The following is a 27,450-nucleotide window of genomic DNA, read 5'->3' as shown; positions in this document are numbered from 1 at the left end:
CGGCGTGCCAATAATAGAAAACTCAAAGCCTCACAGCAGGAAACCTAGTTTGACAGAATGTGAAAAAACATGGGCATGGTGAAAAAGTTGTGGCATGGGAAAACCAAAAGACTAAAGGTTTTTACAGGCAGTTGCCCTGTGGTGATAGTTGCGTATCGGCATTCTGCAGTTTGCATTTTGTTTTCTGCTCAACCCTGATTATCACTTCAACACAAAACTATACATCAGGGATATCAGGTGCCCAGAATTTTAAGATGTTAACCTTTGTTTAACACAATTCCACAGACAGTAGTTTTCAAACTGTATTAAGCAAAGGACAGATTATTGGAGGATAAGAAAAATGGATAAGAGCAGAACATATGCAACCAACAATGTTGCTTCTCTTTCCGTAGGAACCTTTGAGGTTCACTGTAGGGTGGGTTGGAGTCAATTTTGCATTGGACATGAAGATGTCCAAGGTCAAATTCTGGTTAGAGAAGAAACCAAACGATGTTTGGTTGCTTACACATATTACAGTGAAGGTGAACTTTTTAGAGACCCAGTGCCCAAACTCAAAGGTGTTCCTGCACTGGGTGTTAACCAGTGCCGGGGGTGGGGGGTGGGGGTGGGACGTCTTGAGGGGTGGGACTTCTGGAGATGGGACTTCCACCTTCTGGGGACTGAACTTCCTCATCCTGGGGGTGGGATTTCTGGTGGCAGGACTTCCCCAGAGACAGCTGAAGGCCTGGGAAAATGGGGGGGGGGGGGGTAGAGAGAAGGAACAGGCATGCACTGTTCCTACTCTTCCCCACCTTCCCAGGCCTTTAAGCTGTCTCCAGAGGGGCCGCTAAAGACACAAGAGGGTGGAGGAAGAGAATAAATGCATGCAAGCCTGTTCCTACTCTCCCCCTGCACTTCCGTCTCTCCACACTCCCTCAAAAATTGCTTCATGTGTCAGAGAGGGCACGCATGCCATAAGTTCGCCACCACAGACCTATTACAGATCTTCCAACATTTCACAGATGAAAATCAAGACACATATACAGTGGAACCTCGCCATACGCGGGGATCCGTTCCGGATCCCGCCTCGTATGGTGATTTCCGCCTATGCTCGAGCCCCATTGTAAACAATGGGGCTCGTGCACGGCGGCGCGGAGGTGCGCGGGGCGCAACGGGCGCTCGCGCGCCCATTCAACTGAATGGGATGTGCCGCCCCTTTTGCCCCGCGCGCGCCCAGCGGCTTGAGCGCGTACGCTCAAAGCCGCTTATAAAAAGTCCGCGTATGCAGAGGCACCACTGTACATAGTTCCAGGGGGTGTTTCTTAAGAAAAGCCCCTCAACTTGCTCAAGGCCTCTCCCTTCCCCTCCTATTTACAAGATGTGTTTATTTGTTTTGCTTACTTCAAGAAGCAATTTGAAGTCACACACTACAGGCTACCCTGTTTCAAAGCTGAGACTGCAGCAGTTTGCTTTTGCCCAAGCCATCTGGGAAGGGCAAGACTCTACCATCTCCTTTCCCATGAAGCACTAAGTACTTTTATATTTTGAATGTCATTTGCAACTCTTGGAGTAAGCCTAAAAGTAAGTAAGCCTTACTCCCCAGGAAACAATGGGGAGGAAGAGAGAGAAGCTGGGACATTTTAAAAGCAGCAGAGAAAATGGAACAGTAGAGGATTAACTGGTACTTTCCCTGCCAAACTAACAGTTAGAGGTATGTTATCACAAAGGGAACAGCAAATGAGAATTCATGAAAGGGTTAGTAAAAGGGCAGGGCAAGCCCTAGCATTCGGAAGAATGATGTTGTTGTCTCAGGAAGTAGATTTGGGTGTCATGAAAGGGAAGCGAGTTAATAGCTATTTTTTTTATTAATTATTGCATTTTTTCTTTTTTTAAAAAAAAACATCCAGATGGGATAACAGTTGAGGATCAGTGCTTCTTGAAAAGATTTTTTGAAAGGGCCAACCTATGTCTACCTACCCTCAAGAGGACATAATAAGGAAGACAATTATTTCTATTCTTAGAATTCCAGATCCCTACTTTCTGTCAGAACTCCAGAGCAGTGCTTTTAAGCATTGTGATGCAGGGGAACTGGCATTTTATTTCCAGTGTGCCAGGGACCAGTAAAATAATTTTAGCCATGGGTAGCCATTGTTTATTCTTTTCTTGAAACTCTCCAGGAACTGCAGCTGATGCCTCATAGAGTGGCACAGCTCTTGGATTCAGAACCAACCATGTAGAACAACAAAATGAGGGTGGGGTGTGTCTTGAAAAGGATTTGAAGGGGAAAGAAGTGGCGCCATATAAAAGCGGCGACTGTATGAGGAGTTCCAGATCCAGGGAGGGCAGAGAAGGAAAATAAGTGACTTCATTTGTATAGTGCAAAACGCTACAACCAATTAATCATTATGCTACATATAATTAAAATTCTTTTCTTTGCATAGTGTACATTTTAATATTTAAAACATATTATTGGTCCAAGGAATTTCATACTCTTTTGTGTGCACATTAACATCATTTACTCTTTGTTTGAACAAAGGATCTCAGTTCATTTAACCAAACCTCTTTTGAATGCCATTCTTTTGCTCCCATTTACTTAGAAGCAACTTGTTAACATCTATAAACTATGGCCAAGATCCTATAGTGAGGTTGTGTTGAGTACATCTTCACCTGTGGAATTATACACTGATTGTGCTATGCAACCTTGCACAACTGAATGTACATCTGAATGTGTAACCAAATGTGCACATGTCTCCACATACATGTGCATCAGGTGAGTACACCTGTGAGCCACATGCTCATGCACAATGGCACTGTATACACAACTCTACTTTTGCAAGTTTAAACTGAATGCAGACAATTGGCACTAGACAAAATGTTCAACACTTTCACACAGGAATTTAGGCTTATGACACCAACACCTAGTATGTACTACTGCTGAACAAAGCTTACTATTTTATCTTGCTTCAGCTTTTTTTTTAAAAAAAACTAAACTAAAAAAGACATTTTCTTTTCTAATATTAATTCTTTTCTGTTCTGTGAAGAAATTAGAAATACTGATACAGCAACAGAAAGAAAACTTGGGGTTAATTTATGTCATGCTTCAATGTATAGGAGTTAATCCTGGAGAGTATCCAGAAATTTGCTCTTTTTTCCCTTTTTCTTTTTTTGACTACAGCTGCTTTACAGAAGAGATATTACTGTCTCTTGCACACAGGAAGGCATATTTTAAAGATATTCTTCAGAAACTGCCATCTGCAGTCTTTATAAGTATTGAAAATATTTCCAAAAATTAAAGAGTACTCATCAATTAAATCAAGAGAATATTTTTAGTTGATCAAGTTAAAAAGGGGGAGGGGGGGCTCAGTAATCTAGAAAAAAAATGGCAGTGTTGCAGTCCTACCTTGCAACATTTACATGTTCCCAAGTAAATGCAGGAGGAATGGGAGAGAAAAAGAAGATTTCTGTATTTCAGGTTTTGAACATTTTTAAAAAAACAAAGGATAGGAAGAAGAAAATGTTCATTCACAAACAGGAAGGGAGGGAATAGAAAATGAACTTTCAGAACTAGGGAGGGCCAGGCACGTTGTAAGTCAAGGGAAATATGTCAGAAAGGTAGTCGCCTCAAAACAACATTACAAACTAACAAGAGAGAACAGCTTAAATAGACAAATTTGTTTCTGCCTGCTAGTAAACCCTCAGACTAGCCCTGTTTCCAGTTACAACTGGAAGACCAAGCCTTGTTTCTACAGAAGAGTCTGTGGGATTTAAGTAGGGAAAGCCAGCCAGATGCTGAAACAGCTATTTGCACATTTCAGTCCCACATTTGAGACTTAACAACTGCCAATTTCCATAGAGAATTGTTGTCAAAAAACTAAGTTGTGTCCAAATGATCCCTTCATCCAGCGGGATGTACCTCCTTCACATTAGCACTAGACTGTAGTATGCACGGCTACCACTATTCTGTTTCTGGGAGTGAGATAAAACTTAGGTCTTTCCTACATATTCATCCTCACAAACACTTCATGAAGAGCTGAATGTTCACTTGGGGCAATGGGTTATATCCCCTGGGCCACCATTTTACACTTTGCCCTGGGCCACCCCTAAATAACTACTGTACTCTATAAAGGTATAGCTGTGTTAGTCTGGAAAATCAGTATGCAAAAAAAAATCCTGCAGCACCTTTGAGACTAAGTGAAAGACAGATGTTGGTAGCATGTGCTTTCGTAGACTTCAGTCTACTTCCTAAGATGCATCGGAGGAGGTAGGCTGATATCTATGAAAGCTCATGTTACCAACTTCTTTCCTTAGTCTCAAAGGTTTTACAAGACCCCTTTGCATACTGTACTCTTAGCTCTGCTTATTCCTAGCTTCAGGCTGAAAAAGACGAGTAGGAGGAAGGGGAATGGTAAAACTTTCCCTTTCAGGAAGGCACTGGGGCTGGAAATATTTGCTGCCCTATTAATGTGATTTATAATACCAGACTGTCTAGTTAAGGGTGTTTTTGTTTTGTTATTTGATAGCCTTACTTGCCACTTTTTTGTTTTATTGCCGCTTTTCCTTGACTGCTGATGTACATATTTTTAATTGCCAAGATATTGTTTAACTTCTGTCTTGGGCTGTCTGAAGAAAGGCTGCTTATAAATGTTTCAATATGCAATGGAAGTAGATGCCATAAACCTGAAACTGTGCTTAGAGCTAACTTGTTCTACTTTTCATAAAGTACATTGCTGCTCCTCTGCATGGTCAGTCTCTACTCCTCCACACCAGAGTTTGGGGAAATTACTGTTTTGAACCAGAACTCCATGAACAGTTGGCACAGCCAGTGGTTCAATTTTTGAAACGCTTCTAACATTTTGGTGTCCTGTCCATCATGGATCTGGAATAATCTTCCAAGAGAACCTCTTTAACAGCACACATTCTAAACATGCTGATATTTGGGTTACTGACTTACTTTTCTGGCTCATCCTAGAAAGTTTGGCATCCCAGTGTTTTTCTTTCTACTACCTTTAGAACAGTCAAAGAAACCCCCACATGTTACACAAACCACTGCTCAGCCTCCCCTTTGTACTACTGCAATGTTGCTAGGGGTGGTTCCATCTGAAAAGGTCAAGTAAACACACCAACGTCCTCATTAAGGGGAAAAACAGCACAAACGTATTGACAAAGTTGTCAGGTGGCCACTGGCAACTGTACAAAGGGATAACCAGACAATGTTCAATCTTCTCTGAAAAGCTCTTCAAAGTGAGGCATTATGCTCAGTTACACAAAACCAGGCCTAGTAGGAAATTAGCTGGATCTAGATTCTTACTGATGCCAAGTTAAGATAACCCAACCCTTTCTTCTCCTCCCCTTCTACTTCTCTGTTTTTGGCACAGTGCTTATATTAATAAATGCTTCACTGCTATGACCAGACATCAAGCATCAAGAGAAAGGAAGGCAGGTTTTTTTTTTTTTTTAGTGTTTCATCTACAAAACGTGCTGACAAATGTTTCTGTTGAAGAATCTCAATGTTAAATGTAAGGAAGTTATGAACTGCCCAGGTTATTAATAATGCATTGATCAGGTTGCACGGAAAAACATCACTTTCATTTCCTGATTTGGAAGAGGGGTGTTGATCTTATAAGTTGCCTCTACATTTTTGTTTGAACTGACTTTCAACTATCACAGCCACAAAGGTGGCCTAACTTTTTTCCCCACACATTTCCTAACATCTCAAAGCAACAAAATGTTTTATGGCCAAAATAGCTACCACTGCAAATGACTTTGGCAACAGTCTCTGCACCTGGCCATTTTGTCAGATGTGAAGCAGAAGCTCATGACATATCCACGCTGGAAGAAAATATAACCAGAATCTCATTCTGTTGCTTACAGTTCCACGGTTTCCCCTCCAAAGGCCTCCTACTTGTTTGATTAAAGCTTCAAAGCTACCTTCACCTTTGTGGCAAGTTCATATTACTTCCAACAGAGGAAACAATGGTCATGACAGCTGGCTGTAACAAAATCAAAGCCACCTGAATTATATGTTACATGCCTGATTACCATTTGGAAGCATCTACAGATTTGGGTAAGATGGCTATTTATTGTACTTTTTACTAGTAGAGTTCTGAATTAACACTACTTTTAAGAGAAACTTCATGAAGAAGACTTCCTTGAAGGCAGAGTGGAAGTACTGTACAAGCAAGACTGGGCAGACAAAGCTAATAATAAAACCAATCAAATTAAAAGGCAGTCAGGAAGATGTAGGACATCAGTCTTCTAAAACTTTCAGTCTCTAAAATCTTCATAGCTAACAAAGTAGAATTTCTGGAAATGCACTTTCCCACATGACAGCTCTGTTTCCACAGAACTCCATTAAAGCCATCTTAGGGAACTGCCTTGTACAGATTCTGATCCCTCTCCATTTAGCTCAGAATTCCATACACTAACTAGCAGAAGAGTAAGGACTGAAGATTAGTGCTAGAATTAATAAAGCTGCCAGGTTAAATCACTGGTTTCTCCAGGTAGATCCAATAAACCCATCTGTCTAAAACTCCTGAAAGCTGCTAACAGTGTTTGTATGAATATGTTTGATTCAACATGAGGCAGTAACCAATAGTGAGGGATGCAAAGAATATTTTAAAATATTAAGAAAATGGTTCAAAAAGGTGTCAGGCAACCCTGACATGAAGAATCCTGAACAGTTAAGAATCTCCTGCAAGAAAACTGAGCAGTTTTTGAAGCTGATTTACTATTCAGGACTGAGGAGCTGTGCAGACAGTCCCAGAGGGGTGGCCTCCAGCTGCCTATTTGACAGCCTGATCAGAGCCGCAGCAACCACACACTGCAGCCCTTTTCTGGCTTTTCCGGGGCATGAAAAGGAGCCACAAAATGCGGCTTCTTTTTGTACTCTCTACAGTGACACCATGGCTTTGTGGCTCTCCTTCAGCACTGTGTCATCCAGATGCAGCACTGGAGGAGCTCCATGATGCTGTGTGCTGTGCGATGCAGCAAGCAGCCTCACACTGCCCTGGGATCAGAGCCAGGGCATGCGGTGTGTAGATGCTTTGCCCCAACTCTACTCCCTGCCCCAACCAGCTTTTTAGGCTGTTCTGTACAGGGACTTATTCTCTGCAAAATTTGCATATGGTGTTTTTAATATAAAAACCTCCCAGAACGATCTGTGCAGGAAACAGCATTTTTTGCAAAGAAAATAGTATTTCTGAACAGCAAATACTGTTTTGCACAGAATCTAATTTTGCACAGAATAATCCTAAACTACAAACAACTCCTGAACTAATGTTTTTAATGATTTGCTCACAGCATGAAATAAAATATTAAAATTACTTTTTGCTTCCTTCAAGAACTAAGTTAGTAAAGAATTACATTCCTACCTATGTTCCAGTTCTGCAGAGTTTCAGATAGCATCCCTCCCTTCCCCTGTCTTAGGTGGAAATGTTGGGGTTTGAACCTGGACATGATGAGCCTTTGAAGGGGTGATGGTTTTACTTGTGCTTAAAAGACTTTGTAGCCTTTATATCTAATGCAAATCAGATGCTAGCCCTGGGATCTGACATAGAGAGAATGAATGCTTGCCTTATGACATTAATACGTAGTGTGGAGGGTTCTGCATGCATACAGTGTCTTGAAATTTGCATGAACTCCGGGCACTGCAATTCCAAATAGCCAAGCAATTCAACACAGACAATATTATCTATTTAGAATGAACCCAAATTTAAAAGAACACTTGGTATAAGCCAACACTGTTGGTGCTGGTACTACACGTGCCTACACAAGACAAATTGTCTCTGGACAAATTGCTTTGCTAGTAAAGGCCAAGGATAAGAATCATGGGTGTATCATAGATCACAATTAATGAAAAGGGGAACAAGAGTCCCGTAAGTAGCATAAACAAAAGGAAAATGTAGGCTTTCTACTGACTGATTCAAGAAAGGCAAGCAATAACATTCCCAACCTTTTTTGGGGGGATGTAATTCATCATCCCCATTCCCTAATATTTTCCCTATGTATATCTGAAAAGCAATGATACAAGATTCACATCTCCCCACCCACCCACCCACCCACTCCATAAGGATGCCCTTTCTTTTGCCTTTCATTCCTGAATTTTATTTTTTGTTAACAATGTCCAGAATGTACCAACGTCCAAAGACTTCTAGGAAAATGTAGATAAGATTGAAAAGTGGCATTTTATTTTCTCCCCCAGTAATCATAATTGCTACGTCAATGCAAAAATAAGCTACAAAAGTCCTCTTTCTTCATCAAAGTAACAAACAAGTTTTCCAAATATCTGGGTTTTCTATATGGCCTGTATTCCAGATGTATTTACATGTAGCAAGCAAGATTTTCCCATCTCTTACACATAGCACATATGGCATGAAGTCTGCTGTAATTTGGACATATGGCTTGTTTAGAAGACAAAGACTTCTATATTTAGTCAATGTTGGTCTGTACTCAAGACACAGTGGACAAGAGCCTTCGCTCAGGAAATACACCATGGAATTTAAAGAAATAGACTGCTCTCCTAGGAGAATGAGCACAATCATAGAGTTGTCACCTAGTCCAACACTGCTGTAGGAAATTTGTCACTAGAGCAGCTCTAATAGGTGACCTTGCAGTCTCAATTTACACAAAGGAAACTCCCCTACTTTCTGAGGCTAACTGTCCCTATATAATGAACAACTCGCTGGGTCAGGACCTTTCCCCTAATGTCTAACCTAAATGTCCTTTACTGCCAGTTGAATATGAATATATAGGTCCGACCTTATGGAGAATAGACTATACATTTGCTCCAGCAGCTACATAAAAGCCCATCAAATATTTAAACCTGGTTTATATATTTGTTGTTGTTGTTGTGTGCCTTCAAGTCATTTCTGATTTATGCCAACCTTAAGGTGAAACTATAATGGGGTTTTCTCCGCAAGTTTCTTCAGAGGGGGCTTGCCAGTGTCATCCTTTGAGGCTGAGAGAGTGTGATTTGCCCAAGGTCACCCAGTGGGTTCTCATGGCTGGCCCTGGTCTCCAGAGTCATAATCCAGTACTCAAACCGCTATGTCACACTGGCTCTCGGTGTGTGTGTGTGTGTGTGTGTGTATAGCCTCTTAAATACCCTTCTTTGAAACAAGCATATCCAGCTTTTTCAACCTTTCCTCATAGAACTTAGCTTAGACCCAACACTAATTCCATTGCTTTCTGCTGTTTATAGCTTTGTAGAGTTTAATGCACCAACTGGATTGTGGAAAAGTGGAAGTCTTTGAAGGAGTTCTATCAATCTACATCAGCTCTCACCAGAGATTGTATTCTGAACAGAATTCTTGCTTTTACCCTTAAGACGTCTCAAGTCTTCATTGCCCTATCTATCTGGTAATTTCACTTATTTTGTATTTATTCAATAACTTTGTTTCCCTCATTACTGATTTGACTCTAATCTAGAGTTTCCCTGGCTTCACTTCTACCTTTCTGCCTTACAAGCCTAAAATTCCTGTCTCAGGAAGAATTTTCTTGCCTTTCCACCCATGATTTCACCTTCTATTATCTCAACCTTTTAAAAACCTTCCTTGTGTAAATCTACTTTGTTCACCAAAAAGATCCTTTAAAACTCAATTATTACCATAAATTAAGACTATACTAGTTGAGTTTGCTCTTTTCTTCTTCTGCCTATCTTCCATCTTTCTGCTGTATGCACAGGAGTTACTTGTTAAAAAAACAGAACCTGTGTAGACACACATGACCATCCAAATGGGGCTCAGTACCAGATATCCCTAGATATTCTTAGTGCAAATTTCATGTATCATTCTACTCACAGCAGAATCCCATAGCTTGGTTCTTTAACAGCACTTTTGGGGAGCAAATGGGATTTTCCACTCAAAACATGTAAAAGAAGGTCTGAGATCATGGCTTCCAAAGACTGTTTGTATTTATATTTCCCATTTGTACAATGTCTTGTAATGTACCAGTAACTACTCATTTTAGCAATCTTCCCTGGCTGGGATAATGATATTAAAAAAAGAGAGAGAGGCTGAGAAATTGTGCATCAAGGGCCTTTATACAACCAGCATGTGTTGATAATGTTATTATATAGCTGTATCACTAGGTGGCACTGCACTATGTTGTATTTGGGTGGAGTCAGATGTTTCCCATGTTTGGTCTGTTTTTGGATGGAAGGCAGGTAGAATTCTTGTCTAGATGGTTTACTTATGTGGCTTCATGGGCAAGTCACACTCTCTTAGCCTGAGAGGGAAGCAAAGGCAACGTCCTCTGAACAAATCTTGCCAAGAAAACCCCCATGAGAGGATTACCATAAGTCTGAAAATAAGGCACAATACAACAATTCTTTACTGATATGTATTACATTATCTATAGTAATTAAACCCTTTTATTATGCTTGCACTGTAAGACATAGAGGACCTAAATACCCTAAAGGCACCAGATCCCATCTGATCTTAGACACTTAGCAAGGTTAATACTTGGTTAGTACTTTGATGGAAGACTGCTAGTGAATACTAGGTGCTTTAGGCTATATTTCAGAATAATTAACCAGTAAAACCATTTTTGATTATTCCATGCCTAAGCAAGGACATAGCCAAGGGGGTGAGTCTGGGGAGTCTGGACCCCCCCCCTTCTGTTAGATACAATGAATGGTGCACACTGCTGCGCCGCCTCACCCAAGCCACATTAATATGGACCACCCCCCCTCCTTTCCCAAAATCCTGGCTACATCCTTGTCCTAAGAAAACACTGTGAAATTCATGGGGTCACCATAACAGGCAACTTGAAGGCGCACACTCACACAGAGAGACACACACACTATAGACAGAAACTGTTTCCTACCTTCAAATATGGATTCCAACCATGTGCCAAGCAACTGAGTACAAAATATTGAATTGGTTAAGAATGATGCAAAACTGCATCTTTGAAAACTGTATTGACCTTTGAGAACTCAAGGGAAAGAGAAGGATTAACACAATTATCTCAGCTATCAAGAGCTTAGTCCCAAAGTTTTGTAAGATGTTGTTTAGAACAGAATTTGAGAATTATAATGGTTAAAAATAATTTTCGTTTATCCTGTGGTTTCCTACACATTACAGCATTCTCACATATAGCTATTGCTTCTACAGAAACAGAATTCTCTCATTAACAATTATATAAATAGCCAGGAATTTTGAATAATGAGGTTTCTCTGAACAGTTTATCAAAGTAGTTTTTGGAGATATTGTCTTTCAGCTACAGAATGCATGACTACCATTTATTCATAGTTTTTTTTTTTGGTATCACAGTTCCCCAGGACAAAAATCCTCAAAGAAACTCATTACTCAACGTATACTCTTAAGAGAGCTGTGTAGAATAGCTCTCAATTGTTAATGCCAATAATGACTATGAGAAACAGTGCCTCTGTGTGTGTGCGCACACGTGAGTGTGCATTGAAAAAGAAAGCGAGAGAGAAAGACCAGAGGCAACTTGCAGGTACAGTACTCTTTAACAGCTGAAACCAAAGAAATATGAATATAATTTAAAGTTTATATAATTTAATTTGCTGCTGCTGCTATTGTTGTTGTGTGCCTTCAAGGCATTTCTGACTTAAATTAACCCTAAAGCAAACCTATCTTAGGGTTTTCATTGCATGCTTCTTCAGTGGGGGTGGTTAAATGCCAATACTGCAGCCACAATGTTGTGAGTTCAATCCCAGAGGGCTCCAGGTTGACTCAGCCTTTCATCCTTTCTTAGGGGCTCAACAGACAGGCAAAAAGGGGCAGCGAGACAACGTCTCTTTATGCCCCATAAGCAAGCCACGGCAACCACATGGCACAGCCTGCTCACGGGGCAAAAAAAAGCCCCCCAAAAGGGCTTATTTTAGCGTTGCAGAATGGGCACTATTGGCATGCTCGCATGGCATGATGTCCCTCATGCGCTGTGCCGTTTGGACATGGTGCACAAGGCATGTCATCAGCACACGCGCTGTTTGGATGTGCATTTGCCAAGATGGCGCCAGCAGCGTGGTAGGGCTCGGGAGTGTGCGGACGCTCCACTCTCCCGAGCCCTAAAATTGGCCCTAGGCCAGCACATGGTGCCAGTCTGTATTGGGCCATAGTCGGTAAAATGGGTGCAATTGGCTAACACATTGTAAACCGCTTATTGGGTGCAATCGACTAACACATTGTAAACCACTTAGCTCACCTTGAAGCAGTACAGAGCTATTGTTATTGCTAAGTGATAACATAGGCAAGCACCAGTTTTCAAAAATCCAACAGATCTAGGCTATGGGTAAAGAACTAGTTGGGAAATATAAATTTGGCTGGCTCTTTAACATGGGCTCTAACTGAACTCATTAATAGCTTAATAACTTAATTCTGACTCCATGTTTGGGGACAATACTTGAAAAGGACTTTTTGAAACATACTGATAATCATTAAAATATGTATGTATATACTTTTTGGCTCCACCAGGGCTGCTAGCTGGCCAGGAAAGGGATATGTCTGCAGTAGCAGTGGCAGCACACACTCCTTCCTTTCCATGCCATCATCATCTCCCTTTCCCACTTGGCTCACCTCTGCTAGTGCCTTCAATTTATGCTTCTCTACTGCCTTGACTTCTCCTGACCCCAACCAAGGTATCCCAAAGCAGCAGTGAAGCACAAGGCAGCAGGGGTGGAGAGCCAGTTGCAGCTGAGGACAGGATGGGGGAAGCAGCTGCTGAGGGACAGCAGCTCCCCACCACCACCGTGTCCAATTCCTGCTTCTCCACTGCCGTGGGCTCTCTCAGCCTTAGCCAAGAAAGACCAAGGCAATGGAGAAGCATGAGGTCAGGATGGGGTGGGGCCAGGGAGCTGGTTCAGCCAAGGATCACTGGCCCATCTCCATCAGGCTAGCCTCAAGAAGAAGAGCCCTCCCTCCATGACAACTGTCATCTTCTTGCCTGGGAGGGAGTGAAAAGGCTGACTCCTTTCCATCAAGGCTAGCCTCTCAACTTCGAACACTGATTACTGATGAATTGATTTTAGAGTACTAATACGAATTCCTAAATTCAATATTAGTGTTTTATTGATTGTATTAACATTTTGTATTACTGTGTATTACTTTGTATTATTTTATTGCTGTAATCCCGCCTTGATCTTTGGAGAGGTGGGAAATACAAATAAACTCTATTATTATTATTAGTAGTAGTAGTAGTAGTATTATGTATTTTTATTGCTGTAACCCATCCGGATTCCTTGTGATTGGGTGGCCTATAAATAAATAATTTATTATTATTATTATTATTAAGGATGGGATGGAGGAAGTGGCTTCCAGAAGACAGCAGCTCCCCACCACCGTCACCCATTCCTGCTTCTCCACTCCCTTGGGCTTTTTTAACCTTAACCTAGAGAGTCCAAATGAGAGGAGAAGCACAAAGTGGAGGTAGTGGTTTGATATTTGCTGATGAAGATGGGGTGGAGGAAGTGGCTGTCAGGTGGCAGCAGCTCTCCGCTGCTGCTGTCTCTTGTTCCTACTTCTCTGATGCCTTGTGCTTTCTTGACCTTGATCAAGGGAGGCCAAGGCAGCAGAGAAGCAGGGGCAGGGATAAGAGGGAGAGGGAGCTGGTTGCAGCCAAGGATGGGGGTGGGGCAAGTGGCTTCTCGGCAGCAGCAGCTCCATTGCCATCATCTCCCATTCCTGCTTCTCCACTGCCTTTGACTCTCTTGGCCTCAGCCAAGAGAGCCTGAGATGGAGGGAGTGAGGAGTCAGTTGCATCTAAGGATGGAGTGGGCAAAGTGGCTGTTGGGCTGCAGCAGCACCCCACTCATGCCAGCAGCTGCAGTAGGCCAGGCAGCATGGGCACAACATGAAGGGCAGGAGAGGCTGATAGACAGCAAGCACTTCTCCCAGCCTGCCTTCACTTCTTCCACTGTCCTTCCATCTCCTCTCCTCATGATCTCTCCCCACGTTGTCTCCCCTGGAGGGGCTGCCTGGCATGGAGTGACAACATAAGTTACCATGTTGGGGTGACACCAACCCTAGAGCCAATCAATTGCCAACAGTATCTGTTGGTACTAAAGAAAAGTAACTGTCTAGTTCTTCCAACCTTCTGCCCTTAATATAGGGGTGGGCAGGTGGGTGAGTGGGGTATGTATGTGTATAAAGACTAAAGACGTGTTGGGAAAACATGGGAGTGTTACAAGTGGAAAATGACACTGTCTTGACCGCTCCTCATAACATTCTGGGAACGAGACAATGAGATTGCACAATAAAAACCTTGTCTGGAAATACTCTTTGATTCTGTTCAGTTAATGCTCAGCTATTGTAAAGCTTTGTGGTTTTAGATTATGTTCAGAAGATCTTTAGAGGAGAGAGTCTATACGAATAAACCACAAATTTCCTTGCTCTATCTTCCACAGTCAGGTAATATCAATGTTCTTCCTCATTACTGTTTTAATCCAGTCATAGTGTTAAGAAGTTATTTTCTAGTGTCACTCAAGTTCAGACACTCCATCACTGAACGAGAACTACTGACTTGCTGGCATACTATGACAATTGCTCTAACTTGGCATCTTTTACTTAGGCAACCAGAAAACAGTATATGCAACTAGTAACTACAATTTAAATGAAATGGCTCAATACTCAGACAATTACTGAAATAATGCTTACAGAAATTAATATGGGCTGCAACACACAGTGGAAAAAAATGGGCAGGAACCACTAGGTGCAGGGAATCTCCTACTGCCAAATTTAAAACCACTACACTGTTGTTACTTGCTGTCAAATCAGTTTTAAATGATGGCAACCCTATCAATAAGAGACCTCCAAGGGCCCCAGACACCAACAGCCCTGCTCAGGTCTTGCAAACTCAAGAGCATACCTGCCTTAATTGATTCAATCCATTTGTAATGAAATTTCCTACTCCCTTCCCTTTTACCAAGCAGTGTCCTTTCCAGTGAGACATGTCATCTCATGATGTGTTCAAGATACAATAGCCTCTTCAAACCTTTTGGTTTCTAGTAAGAGTTCACATTTAATTTGATATTCATTTCTTTGTTTTTTTGAAAGTCCATGATATTTATATAGTAAAACTCTTCTCCAGCACCACATTTCATATGAGCTGATTTTCTTCATATCAGCTTTCTTCACTGTCCAGTTTTTACAACTGGACAGAAAAATAACAAATACTATGGAATGCATGATCCTGACTTTGGTTTTAAATGATATATCTTCACACTTAAAGATCTCTTCTATCTCCTGCATAGCTACCCTCAGTGTCTTCTTCTGCTTTCTTGATTATTTTCTCCATTTTGATTGATGGCTGAGCCAAGCTACAGAAAAACTTTAATAATGTCTAAGTATACATAATCTATTTTTATAAAATGTAAAACTTTTGTGTTTATTAGTTTTGTTTCTTACGATTTTTATCACACTAGGTTTTTTGTTGTTGTTGTTGTTTTGGGCTCCCCCCCCCCCCCCCCAGTGATCATGTGAATGAAACAAATGGAAACATACCAATTTCAAAATATTCAGTGTCATACTTTAATCAGGTGAGAGTGCTGCTTTGGCATTCCACTGTCCCTTCCACATCAGCTCCGTAACCTTGCCTTCCATACCTTTTAGCACATGCATGCCTTTGCTGAGGTTGCTTTTACTCCATTCCTTTTATTTGTCTTAATGTTTATTTTTCTATAATTATGCAAACACAGCAAAAATAAAAACAAAAACAAAAGGCATGGAGTAAAAACAACCTCAGCCTGCTTGGGAATAGCAAGGGGATGTGGGCAAGGAGGAGAATCATGCCCCCTCACACCATGTGACTGCCATCAATCATAAACAGCTGTAAAAGGGACCTATCGCACCATGGGGACTAATGAATAAGACCAATATTAGGCACTTATTGATGGGCTTTCCCTGTCAATAAAAAGGTACATTACAGAATCAAAGGAAATGCAAAGCAGCAACTGAACAGACACAACTTTGTGTGAGAAGTACTGGCCAAATACAGTAACATCGGTTTTTAATTCCAATTTACTGCCTCGTGTGACTACCCTTCATCTTTAATTAGAAATGGGTCATTTAAGAGTGGAATATGGTGTAAAAAGTAATGACTTTGGAGCCAGGTGAATAGATGAATAGAAGGGACTGAGAGATATATTTTGACCAAAGCAACCAAATTTCACGGAGGAAGGTTTATCATAGCATTGGCTCATCATCCTTGTTTTCTGGTTATTTGACTTAAATCTTAGAATTTTTTGAGTGCCCATCACTTAAGCCCCCCCCCCCCACTATTTTTTGCTCATGTTTCTGCCTGTGACCTTAATTTGCTTATCTTTCACATTCTATAATCCTATAATCCCTTCTTGAAGAAGAGACATGAGAGGCACAATGAAAGGATTTAAGGGATCATCATAATCAAAATCAAGGAACTCATACAGATGGTACTTTCTGCTTCCTATAAGATCCCCTCGACTCTGGGGCAGAGTGGGAATAATATGGCCCATGGAGGGCATGTGGCTCAGGCTGTTTTGGAGGGCTCCTCAATCTTCCAAACACTATTTTTTAGGAAAGAATAACTAGAACTTTTTAAAACTCAAAATTCCTGACCCTTCTGAGGGGAATATTTTTGCCCTCCTCCCTAGCAGTTTTAAGCCGAGAGAGACTTTTTTGAAACCCAAAGTGACTTCGTATTCATTTTCTGCCTTGCAAAAAGGTCTCTCTCTCTCTCTCTCTGTTTTCAAAAGATGAGCCCAAGGTGGAGCAAAAACATGACAGAATTGCCCCATTTCCCCTAGGTGTATAAGGGGTAGTTTGTGAGAGAAACTATGTTTAATTACAAAAAATGGGGGTGGAGATAACAGCCATCAGACAGCTGCTGGGAAATGTGTGTATCCCCCAGATCTGAGACTATTTCCTACCTAGGATCTAGAGACAGCACACAATTTTGCTATAAAATCCAAAACACTTCATCATCCAGTCAAGGAGGGAAGTGAGAAGTACCAAGAAATAGCCTACTTACACGAATTTTGATGATTCTTGTCTTTGTGCCACAATTCTTCTTAAACAGCATCTTCTGAAAAGGAAGAAAAATCCTATGATAAGGGCCATGGTATGCAAGACATAAGTACCACAGTCTCACAGTCTCTAGTGATAAACAATTCTAGAGTGCTAGAAGATGCACTCAAGTCAAGATGTTTAATAAAAATGTAAAAGAACCACCACTTAAGCTCTTTAAGCAAAAGGATGTTGCTGTACTTAAAATAACAGCATGTCAGGGAACAGTTCAGCAGAACTAGCTAGTGTCATTACTGCACAAAATGGAAAAAACTGCATCAGCTGAACTTCTCCCGGACATGAAATTTTAAGAAGCGCAAATGTTGGCAATCTTAGTTGCCAGTTTCCAGAAATTTTCCCATAAGAGAATGGTAGGCCATAGGAGACCAGTTTCCTCATCCACAGTTAACAGTAGTGGCTGTTACATTTTACAAGAGATTAAGCTACAGGTTGTAATTTTTACACTTGGAGTGGGCAATAGGAGAATTGAAGGATCTTTTGGAAGAGCAGCAATATATTATGTGTATCTATATTAACTACGATCATTGCATATACTGTATTACTTACTCCCAGTTCAGTTCCCAAACTGCATCCATGATAGATTTCTTTTACCAGCCACAAAGGAGATTGCACTGTTTAGAGCTATTAAGTTGGAGTGGGGGATGAAACAAGGTTATATAACAAAGGTGCATAAAGCTTATGCATGATAGAGGAAAAGTGAATAGACAGATTTTCCCTTTTTCTTTTATAAAACTGGAAGCCAGAATTATCTAATGAAACAGAATGGTGGGAGATTCAGGAATGAGCTAAGGGGCTTTGTTGCCACAAGTTGAAATGCTGGCTACCAATATATGACTTGTGGGGAGGGTAGATAAAGTCATGGAAGATGAGGCTATCCATGACTATTAGTCACACTGTCTATATGTTATCTTCAGTTTCAGAGGCACCAGGATTATGGATACAAGTTATAGTGGAGCAACCATGAATAAGAGCTATTGCCCTCATTGTTCTTGGGTCTTTTCACACTACACAATTATAGTGCTATGATTCCATTTTGAGTGTCATTATTCCATTCTATGGAATCCTGGGATTTGCAGTTTTGGGAAGAGCAGAGAGCCAGCATGGTATAGTAGTTTGAGTGTTGGACTATGACTCTAGAGACCAGGATTCAATTCCCAGCTTGGCATGAAACCCACTGGGTGACCATGGGCAAGTCAGGGGAAGGCAATGGCAAACCTCCTCTGAACAAATCCTACCAAGAAAACCCCATGATAGGGATGCCACAACTTGGAAATTACTTGAAGGCACAACACAGACACAGAGTCAGAATTCTCTGACAGAGGGCTTAAGTCCCTCCACAAAGTACAAACCCCAGGTTTCCATTAGTTGTTCCCATGGCAATGAAAGTGGAATATAAATGTATAGTGTGAAAAGGACCCTGGCTGTGGGCTTCCTAATTGTAAGTGGTTGGTCACTGTTACATGGACTAAACAGGTCTTTGGTCTCATCCAGCACAGCTTTTCTCACATTCTTATGCTCCTCAAATACAGCTTCTCACATAACATAAACCCACTGAAAAAAATCATACATGTTCCTAAATTCATCTTTCAGTTTGCATCTAGTAATCCTTTAACCTAAGATCATCACAATTTCCATTGCATAAAATAATAAAAATAACCTCTTAAAGGTCATCTTGTTATACTGCCTCCAGTACAGATTTTTCACAAACACAATGTAAAATACTGTTTGAAAACACTGAAATTCTGGACAATGTCAACCACTACCATGTCAGGATGCACAGGGAAGCCATTGAAATCCACAAACACCTGGACAATTTCAACAGGAAAGAGGAAAACCTTGAAGTAAACAAGATTTGGCTACCAGTCCTGAAATGCAGCAAGCTGAAGACTCAACAAATGCAAATGAAAAATCTCCCAGGGTCAGGGGTTTCCCAGCAGACAATGAGCACTAATCCTCTTTTGCAGACCCTCCCACCCTGAGGCCTGCCATTAGCAACAGAACAATACACATGCAAATCACTCCTTGCCTTTCCAGGTCACACAATATATATACCCAATACCTTTCCAGGCAAGCATTCTCTGAAAATGCCAGCCACAGATGCTGGTGAAATGTCAGGAAGAAACTCTTCTAGAACATGGCCACATAGCCAAAAAACCCACAAAAAACAACAAATACACTTAATGCAGTCAGTGGACTTATGCAAAATTGTGCATCCAGTTTCAATGGCAAGACTTAATACATTTCTAAAACTACCATGTATATGCAATGGATATGTCTCTCCCCAAAAATGTGGGGATTTTAATTCGACAAGTGCCAATACCTCTAGACTATAACATGGGATTAATTCCTTGGGTTTCTTGGAGACAAGAAAAAGCTACTAAAATAGTTTAAGTCTGTGTTACAGACATGTCTTAAGAACAGATCAACCACAGAAAATTCTGTGTTAATATCTGTAGAAATAGTATCAGGGTTTTTGTACTGATTTTATACTATTTAATACTTATTTATTAATTTTAAACTGCCGTTTCAGCAGTGTTGGCAATTCTTATTATTTTAGGAATTTAGTTTGTAAAGTACTCTGTAGACTAAATTATGAAATGTCTGTAGAAAACACACACTTGTTTTTCCTTTGCATATTTGTAGTCATACATACTTGAGGCATCAATGATATTTCTTCACATCACAAGACTGGACTATACGCTCAATGGGATTCTAATGCGAACTCGGTACAGATCTGAGTTTCACCCAGCCTTTCTGTCTCCACAAAACAGCCATTTATTGTACATCCTAGAAATCAACACTAGATGTAAACTGATACCCTCACACCTGAGTTTGCAGTATCCCTCTAGGAAGTTAGTCTAACCACAGGAATGGCCATAACATCCAGCCAGATTTCTGTTTCCTCCCCGATTCCCAACATACATACACACGCACAAACACACTATGTAGCCTGATGAAAGATTCTGTAGAATGCAAAAACTCACTCACTGCTTTTGTGACATTTTGCTGCTCCTAAGAACAGTATTACCCAACTCTGAATTTTGTTTCCACTAATGAACCACACAGAATCAAAGAGTTGAAAAAGACCACAAGGGCCATCCACTCCAATTTTTAATTTGTTTATTTCTAATGTGCCTATGTGTGCATACACATACACACACATACAAATGTGAGTGTACTTTGACTGGGTGTTTATCTGTGTTATTCATCAGGGATATAACAAGTATCTACTATATAACAATGTGTGTCATATTTTGAAAAACTAAAAAAAAAAAAATTAAAGTGTTATTTTCTACCACAATGCCTTTTATGTCAATGGTCCATGTGCATATATATAAATGAAATCGCCCATATGTAGCTACAGAGTTCGTTGAAGTCTGTACTATGTGGAAATCATGTAAACAGTCCTTTAACCAATAATCATGTTAAGGCTTCCAAAACCACAGAGGTAAATGATTCTTCAAAGGAGCAATGCAACGGGACAAGAAGAAAACAAAAGGTGTAGAAATAAAAAGCTTGATAATGGAGAACTATTGAAGTAGTAGAGCCAACGTGGTGCAGTGGTTTGAGTGTTGAGCTACAACTGTGGAGACCATTGTTCGATTCCCAGCTCAGCCATGAAACTCACTGGGTCACCTTGGGCAAGTCACATGCTCTCAGCCTCATGGGAACACAATGGCAAACCTCCTCTGAACAAACCTTGCCAATAAAACCCCATGACAGGTTCTCCTTAGGATTGCCATAAGTTGGAAATGACTTGAAGGCACACAACAACAAAGTGAAGTAGTAGTAGTAGTAGTATGCAAATCAATGAATTCCTCAAAACGTTGAAAGCTGCAAATCATGGAGTAGGCCAGTTCTTCCCGGGTAGTTAGTTTCATCAAACAGCATAAAATTCCTGTTCAAATGTTCCCCAAATGCCTCTTATATAATGTAACATTTGCAGACAACTAGAATCCATTATTTGTTATATAAAGTAATTTCCCTTACCCACTGTGTCACTTTTGAAATGTGGTTTCTCCACATCCTTATTACCTTGAAAAGTAACTAATTACACATAACTATGTTGCTTGTAACTCATTAATTTCATTTAAGAGGCATCATGGGCCTAGCATCCAACAGGCGTTAATATCTGAACAGAGTATTTTGTATAGTTTTTAATTGGTATGGGTAGTTTGTTTACACTGTTGGGGATATATGTTGTTATAATTGTATCATTTTATGTTGTAAACCGCTATGATCTATGTAGGAATAGCAGTATATAAATAAATCATTATTATTATTATAATTATATTATTATTATGACTAAAATGGTGAAGGGTCTGGAAACCATGTCCCATGAGGAACGACTTAGGGAGCTGGGGATGTTTAGCCTGGAGAAGAGATGCTTAAGGGGTGATATGATAACCCTGTTTAAATACTTGAAGCGATACCATATTGAAGAGGGAGCAAGCTTGCTTTCTGTTGCTCCAGAAACTAGGACCCAGAACAATGGATGCAAGCTCCAGGAAAAGAGATTCCACCTAAACATTAGGAGGAACTTCCTGACAGTAAGGGCTGTTCAACAATGGAACAAACTCCCTCAGAGTGTAGTGGAGTCTCCTTCCTTTGAGATCTTTAAACAGAGGCTGGGTGGCCATCTGTCGGGGATGCTTTGATTGAGAGTTCCTGCATGGCAGGGGGTTGGACTGGATGGCCCTTGCAGTCTCTTCCAGCTCTATTATTCTATGAACTTACGCATCAATTCAGCCTCTACTAAACATGTCATCATAAAATCAATGTACTACTTTGATACACAGTCATTTCATTGACATCCCAGTACAACTGTGACACCACTATACTCAAGATCACATCACACTGTCTCAACGTGAAAGCCACTGTTTAGTATCATTCAGCTAAATACTCTGGAACAAACAAGATCCCCCTTAACCATTACAACCCAAATAGGATCAAGATTATTTCCATGGATCAAAGAGGAACTCCACAGCCAGAAACCATCAAGTTGTCAAGAGTTAATATTTCAAACTGCAAGCAATTCAACATTCAGAAACTGTTTCGATTACAAACTAGATGTATGAACGCAAGTAACACTGAGCACACAAAATGTCAACCATCCAGTAATAACCCCAAACAGCACTGCAAAGCTGCTTTATCAGTATGAACTAAATTAATAAGCATTTGGGACATTGCCTGTCACTTTTCCTTGCTATATGAATTTACTGCCTTAGTAGTGCACTCTAAAGCAGGAGAGAACCAACAGTAGGCCAGGGTTGGGAACTATTCAACTCATGGGCCACATATGGACCACCATGGCCTTACATGCAGCCACCAGAGAGACCATCCCCTGGTGTCCATCTAGACTAATGCAGGCCTAACCTGATTGGTAGTAGCTCTCCAGAGTTCCAGCAAAGGAGATATTGGGGATAAAACCTGGAACCTTCAGCATGCAGAAAATCTGCTCCATCACTGACAACTGCTCCCTCTTCTATTATATATGGATATATTTTAGCATGTTGTATGCCACTTTGATTGCTTGACAAAAAGTGGGATAAAAATAAATATTTCATTTCATTTTATTATTTATTATTATTCATCCAATAAGCCTCTCCTCAGATGCATTCAAACACCCTTCTTTTAATTGTTTCCATCACATCCCAACTTCTGACCTGATCTGTAATATTTCTAAATGTTCACAACTTCGCTCCTGTGCCTTTGATCTGAACAATAATTCCTACCACCATGCCACATTCCCTACTAATTTTTGCACATTAAGCGACTTTTATGGACACAATAACCTTTCCCCCCTCCTGATACTTGGAAGCCTTCAACCTGTGTTTGGAAATCAGAAACCTACATCAGATAATTCATTCCCATAGCTCCTGACATGAAAAATAATTCTCAGGCAGGATACATTAGTGGAGACAAGTTGCTGTCCGAGCCTGTATTTACATAAGCCAACTTGGAACATAATTCCCTGGGAATGACTATAAAATAAACTTGGGCTTTGTTCTCAGTGCTGTTGCCAAAGGTGTCATAGGACTGGTATTTATTGGGGAAGCTCAGGGGGGAAAAATTAAGTTGCCCCGCTGCCATGCCCCAGTCCACAGAGATTTTGAAGAGGAAGAACTTCAAGGGAATTAGATATTCAAGAAAAGAAACTGACAACCTGCTTTCAGGAAGCAGGAAAAAAGAGTGAAACACTGGAAGGTAGACTTTATTATTATTATTATTATTATTATTATTATTATTATTATTAACCTTTATTTATATAGTGCTGTAAATTTACACAGCGCTGTACATACAATCTTTTAGTTAGATGGTTCCCTGCCCTTTATGTGGGTTTCCAAGAAATGTGAGAACTTGAACTATCGAGACACACTTTCAAAGGCATGTTTTAAAATAAAGTATGTGCCTTCAAGTCTCCCAATGATTTATTGCGATCCCATAGATTTCATAGAGTTTGCCTCTGGTATTCCTTAGTAGTCTATCCTCAAAGTAGTAACCAGAACTGTTTCTACTTAGCTTCAGTCCCAATTTTTACAAAGCAACACTAGGAAGTTTATCGCATGGGGCATAAACCGTTCCCCAGCATGTTCTAACGGGGATGAGCGTGGGCGCGCATGGAGCGCGATGGGCACCGGATGGGGCCCAAAATGCGACTTTATCGCACGGGGGAACGCCGCCGCCGCGCGTTCCCATTGCGTCCCAATTCTGTTCCAGAGGGCGCCATTTCTGGGGACTGTTTCAAAGCGTCCCCAGAAATGGTACCCTCTGGAACAGAATTGGGACGCAATGGGAACGCGCGGCGGTGGCGTTCCCCCGTGCGATAAAGTCACGTTTTGGGCCCCATCCGGTGCCCATCGCGCTCCATGCGCGCCCACGCTCGTCCCCGTTAGAACGCGCTGGGGAACGGTTTATGCCCCATGCGATAAACTTCTTAGTCTTACTGTGGACCTTTGTTATGATTGTATCTATGTTCTATGTTTCCATGATTGCTATCCCTGATACTTATGTTTATAACACCACTTTTCAATAAAAACATTTTAATGTATTTAAAAGTTCACCACCAATCCCAGCACTATCATTCTGTGTTTGGTTCTTTGTGGAGGACAAAAAAAAAAAAATCAGATAACCATCCCAATAATCATACCATCCCAAATCATACACAGAGGAATCAAAGGCACAGACAGAAGGAATGAGTGCAGGAAGGATCAAGAACAGTTGCATAGTTGGTTCAGCACAAAGTGCCACTGCTTCAGTTTTGAAAGAAAAGATGTAAGGTAGGTGTGTGTGTGTGTGTGTGTACATGGTGTTTCCTATTTGATTGCTGTGGGTCAGATTATCAATGTAAACTGTTCTGTGGCACTATCAGGACAGTGTCTTAGACTTGGTAAGGATATCAAATGGCCTTGAACTGGCCTTCTCTCTCTGGTTCTTCAAGTAGCCATCTGTTAAGTCACACAAAAAAATACAGCTGCACTATTTGTGTCAATCACACAAAGCACATTGTTATAACGTGGCTTTGCCAATTCACACAGAAGAACATTGCAGGGCTGGAAAACGGTATATATTGCCATTTCCATGGGCACCCCCACCTAGCTCTCTGCAAAAATCTGGCCAAAGAGAAACACTCAGCCAGAAAACTATCTTCACAAAGAGGCAGCCTGAAACACTTTCTCTGAGTCAGAGGATAAGACTGAGCAGCTGGGCCTCTACTTCCTTATTTTGGACTCTGTTAAACACTGCAAATCATTCCCAATTCATAAGACAAACTGGGGAGGGAAACCCCGATCTTGTTGGATTGTTTGCTTCACTACAGCTGAGCCAATCTCTGAAACTCATGTCACATTGGTAGCTGTTTGTCCTTGGTCTTTGTGACTTCACAATGGCAACTGCTAAAAAGAACTTGCTTGCTTGGCTTTCTTCAGAGCAGTCCAGCACCCAGAGCATGGTAGATGTCAGGCAGACGAGGCCAACTGGCAGATGGAAGGGTCATGCAATGTATGGATCAGATGGAAGGGTCATGCAAGTGACAGCATGAGCAGATGGAAGGATCATAATAATAATAAAAAAATATTTTTATCCCACCTCTCCATCATGATCAAGGCGGCTTACAATAACAATAATTTCATGTACTACAAATCATGAAAGTGGCAGGATGAGAAGGCAAGTTCACTAGGGGAAGCAGGTGGCTTACTAAGTTGGTGGAGAGTCTGGGAGCCCAAAACTGGTATAGTTCTGTGACCAGAAAAGCTGGCTGATGTTGGCTGGTGGACCTGGCCAAGGCAAGCTGACAGAAGCTTGCTGGATACTAGTGGACTGAAGCCAGGGTATGTCTGTGACTAAAAGGAGAGTGGATGGAGACAGTGCAAATGATCCTTTATGGATGGTGGGTGGGCTGGGCTTATGTGTGTGAATGTGAGGCAGAGAATGTGGTTGAGGCAATTCTTGGTGCACAGGTGCATACAGGCTCTGGCAGAGGCCGGAGTCAGAAGCAGGCATGATTGCAGCTAAGCATTCAGAAGGTGGTAGAGGTTGGCATCCAGATGCAGAATGACATTCATGGGTGGAAGCTGGTGGATGTTGGCAGGTGGAAGTTTGGGGATCAAGTCTCCAGACAGAAGCTGGTGGATGTGTCTGGGATAAAGCCAGTGGACGTAGCAGATGAATTAGGGAGGACAAGCTTCTTGTGAAGGTGTGATAGCAGGTTGTCTACAGACACATTCATTTTCCTGAAGTAAAGCACTGTTGGGTATTTTCAAATCTACATGTGGGACCTGAGGGAAAACCTATGTACAGCACCACTGAAGTAATATTAATAAAGAGAATAAAGAAAACTGAAGTTTATTTATGGTGCTTCTATAACAACTTTCTGAAACCAATAGAAATAAACTTTAAAATGTGTTATTTTGTTTATTCTCTTCTTCAGCAGCTGCCACCTCATCACTCCATGCATGGCTCTTTAGAAAAGGTTGAATCCCTAACTATGGGAAGCAATGGAGGAAATGGAGAACAATACAGATGGGGGAAACTGGGAATCCATATGTGAGTGGGTCATTCAACTCAGCTATCATAAATAATGATTAGTGGTAGGATGCTGTTCCATTTCCTCCTCTATACACATACCCCAGGGACTCATTTAACTCAATGAAACTTTCTTTCCTTTGGATATACTGAGGATTTTGTTGTAAATTACAACCAGTCATGGGAATGAATGGCTTTCCAAAATCAGTTTACTTAAAAAAAAAAAAAGATTTTGAGAAGGTGCATGAAAGAAGTAACTGGGACATTCAAGAAAACTACACAAATTAAGGGGCCAAGGATTATTTAGGTGGCAGGATATCTATGGACTGCTGAGAGTAACAGTTATGCACATAGACAAACCAACAACCACACACACATACTTTACTCTTAATTTTGTTTTTGTCATCTCCTAACTCAGATAAACGATACCTCTCCCCTCCCACTCCTCTAGTCAAGGAGGCCATCACCTAGGTGCCTGGTTGAGCTTCCGCCTACACTTAACCTGCATACTTCTAAACGAACTCAGAAGTTCTGTTATTACACATTGCAAGAGCATTGCATACATCAGATTACAAAAGGTCATAGGTTTTCAATGAATGATTGCCAAAAGAAACCAAACCTACAGCTTTGGAACTTTAAGGATTACAGCTTGATAGGTTGAATTTAGAAATTTATTTCTTATATTCAGCCTCTCCAGACGTAGTCAGTTCCCTTTACAGTAGGGATGGGTGACTGTCAATGAAATTGTTCTCCATATTCCCTGGGAGGGCTCTGGAAACATTTCCCCTTTTTAGATATTTCTACATACATACATCCTACATAGGGTTGCCATATCCTGGTTTTGGCCTGGACAATCCCTGACTGGAGGGTCAAAAGAAGGTCTCGTCCCAGATGGGCATTTTTGACCCTCCAATCCTGGATTTCAGCTTTGCGCTAGGCCACATTTTGTAAAATGTGCCTGGAACAAGGCAGAAAGCCTCCTTCAGGCCCAGCTCCCCTTCTTCCCCCTGCAGGATGGTCCTCCCCACCCCAGGACTGGAGAATGTGGTGCCACCTAGCTGGGGCTGAGGCTGCGAGCACAGCGCCGCCTCCTATGGCCCCAACCATCGCAGCCAGCTAGATCTCCCCAGGACTGGAGGAGGTGGCACTCCACTCGGAGCCTCGGCCTCCTCCAGCCTCTGGGATGCCTACGAGGCAGCGCCGTGGTCGGGGCCTGGGCCTGGGCCTCCTCCAGCACCGGGGAGGCCTTGGAAGTGGCGCCATGGTTGGGGCCTTGGCCTTGGCCTCCTCCAGCCCCAGAGAGGCCTTGGAGGCGTCGTGCTCGGGGCCTTGGCAGAGGCCCCAGAAGATAAAGTAAGAGGGCTTGGGGTGGTGGGTGCTGGGCACTGGGTCTTCTGCTGCCACCTCCACCTCCCTTGCTTCATTT

General features: G+C 41.5%; 1 protein-coding gene across 2 annotated transcripts in view; it reads right to left on the bottom strand.

Annotated features, from left to right (window-relative positions):
* Positions 1–27,450, bottom strand: part of LOC149310710 (uncharacterized) — an 86,994-nt gene that overhangs the window by 8,830 nt on the left and 50,714 nt on the right. The window contains exon 4 of one of the 2 annotated variants that reach the window (XM_089529565.1): positions 16,945–16,998. In XM_089529565.1, the coding sequence (XP_089385691.1) occupies positions 16,945–16,998 (54 nt within the window). The remainder of the gene's footprint in view (positions 1–16,944; positions 16,999–27,450) is intronic. The other variant, XM_089529567.1, reaches the window with a different exon arrangement.

Source organism: Sceloporus occidentalis, unplaced genomic scaffold (assembly GCF_023333645.1).
Source record: "Sceloporus occidentalis isolate IW3139 unplaced genomic scaffold, rSceOcc1.0.p SCAF_6, whole genome shotgun sequence".
Taxonomy (NCBI): Eukaryota; Metazoa; Chordata; class Lepidosauria; order Squamata; family Phrynosomatidae; genus Sceloporus; species Sceloporus occidentalis.
The sequence above is the reverse complement of the archived record's forward strand: the minus strand, read 5'-3'. Positions and strand labels throughout refer to the sequence as shown.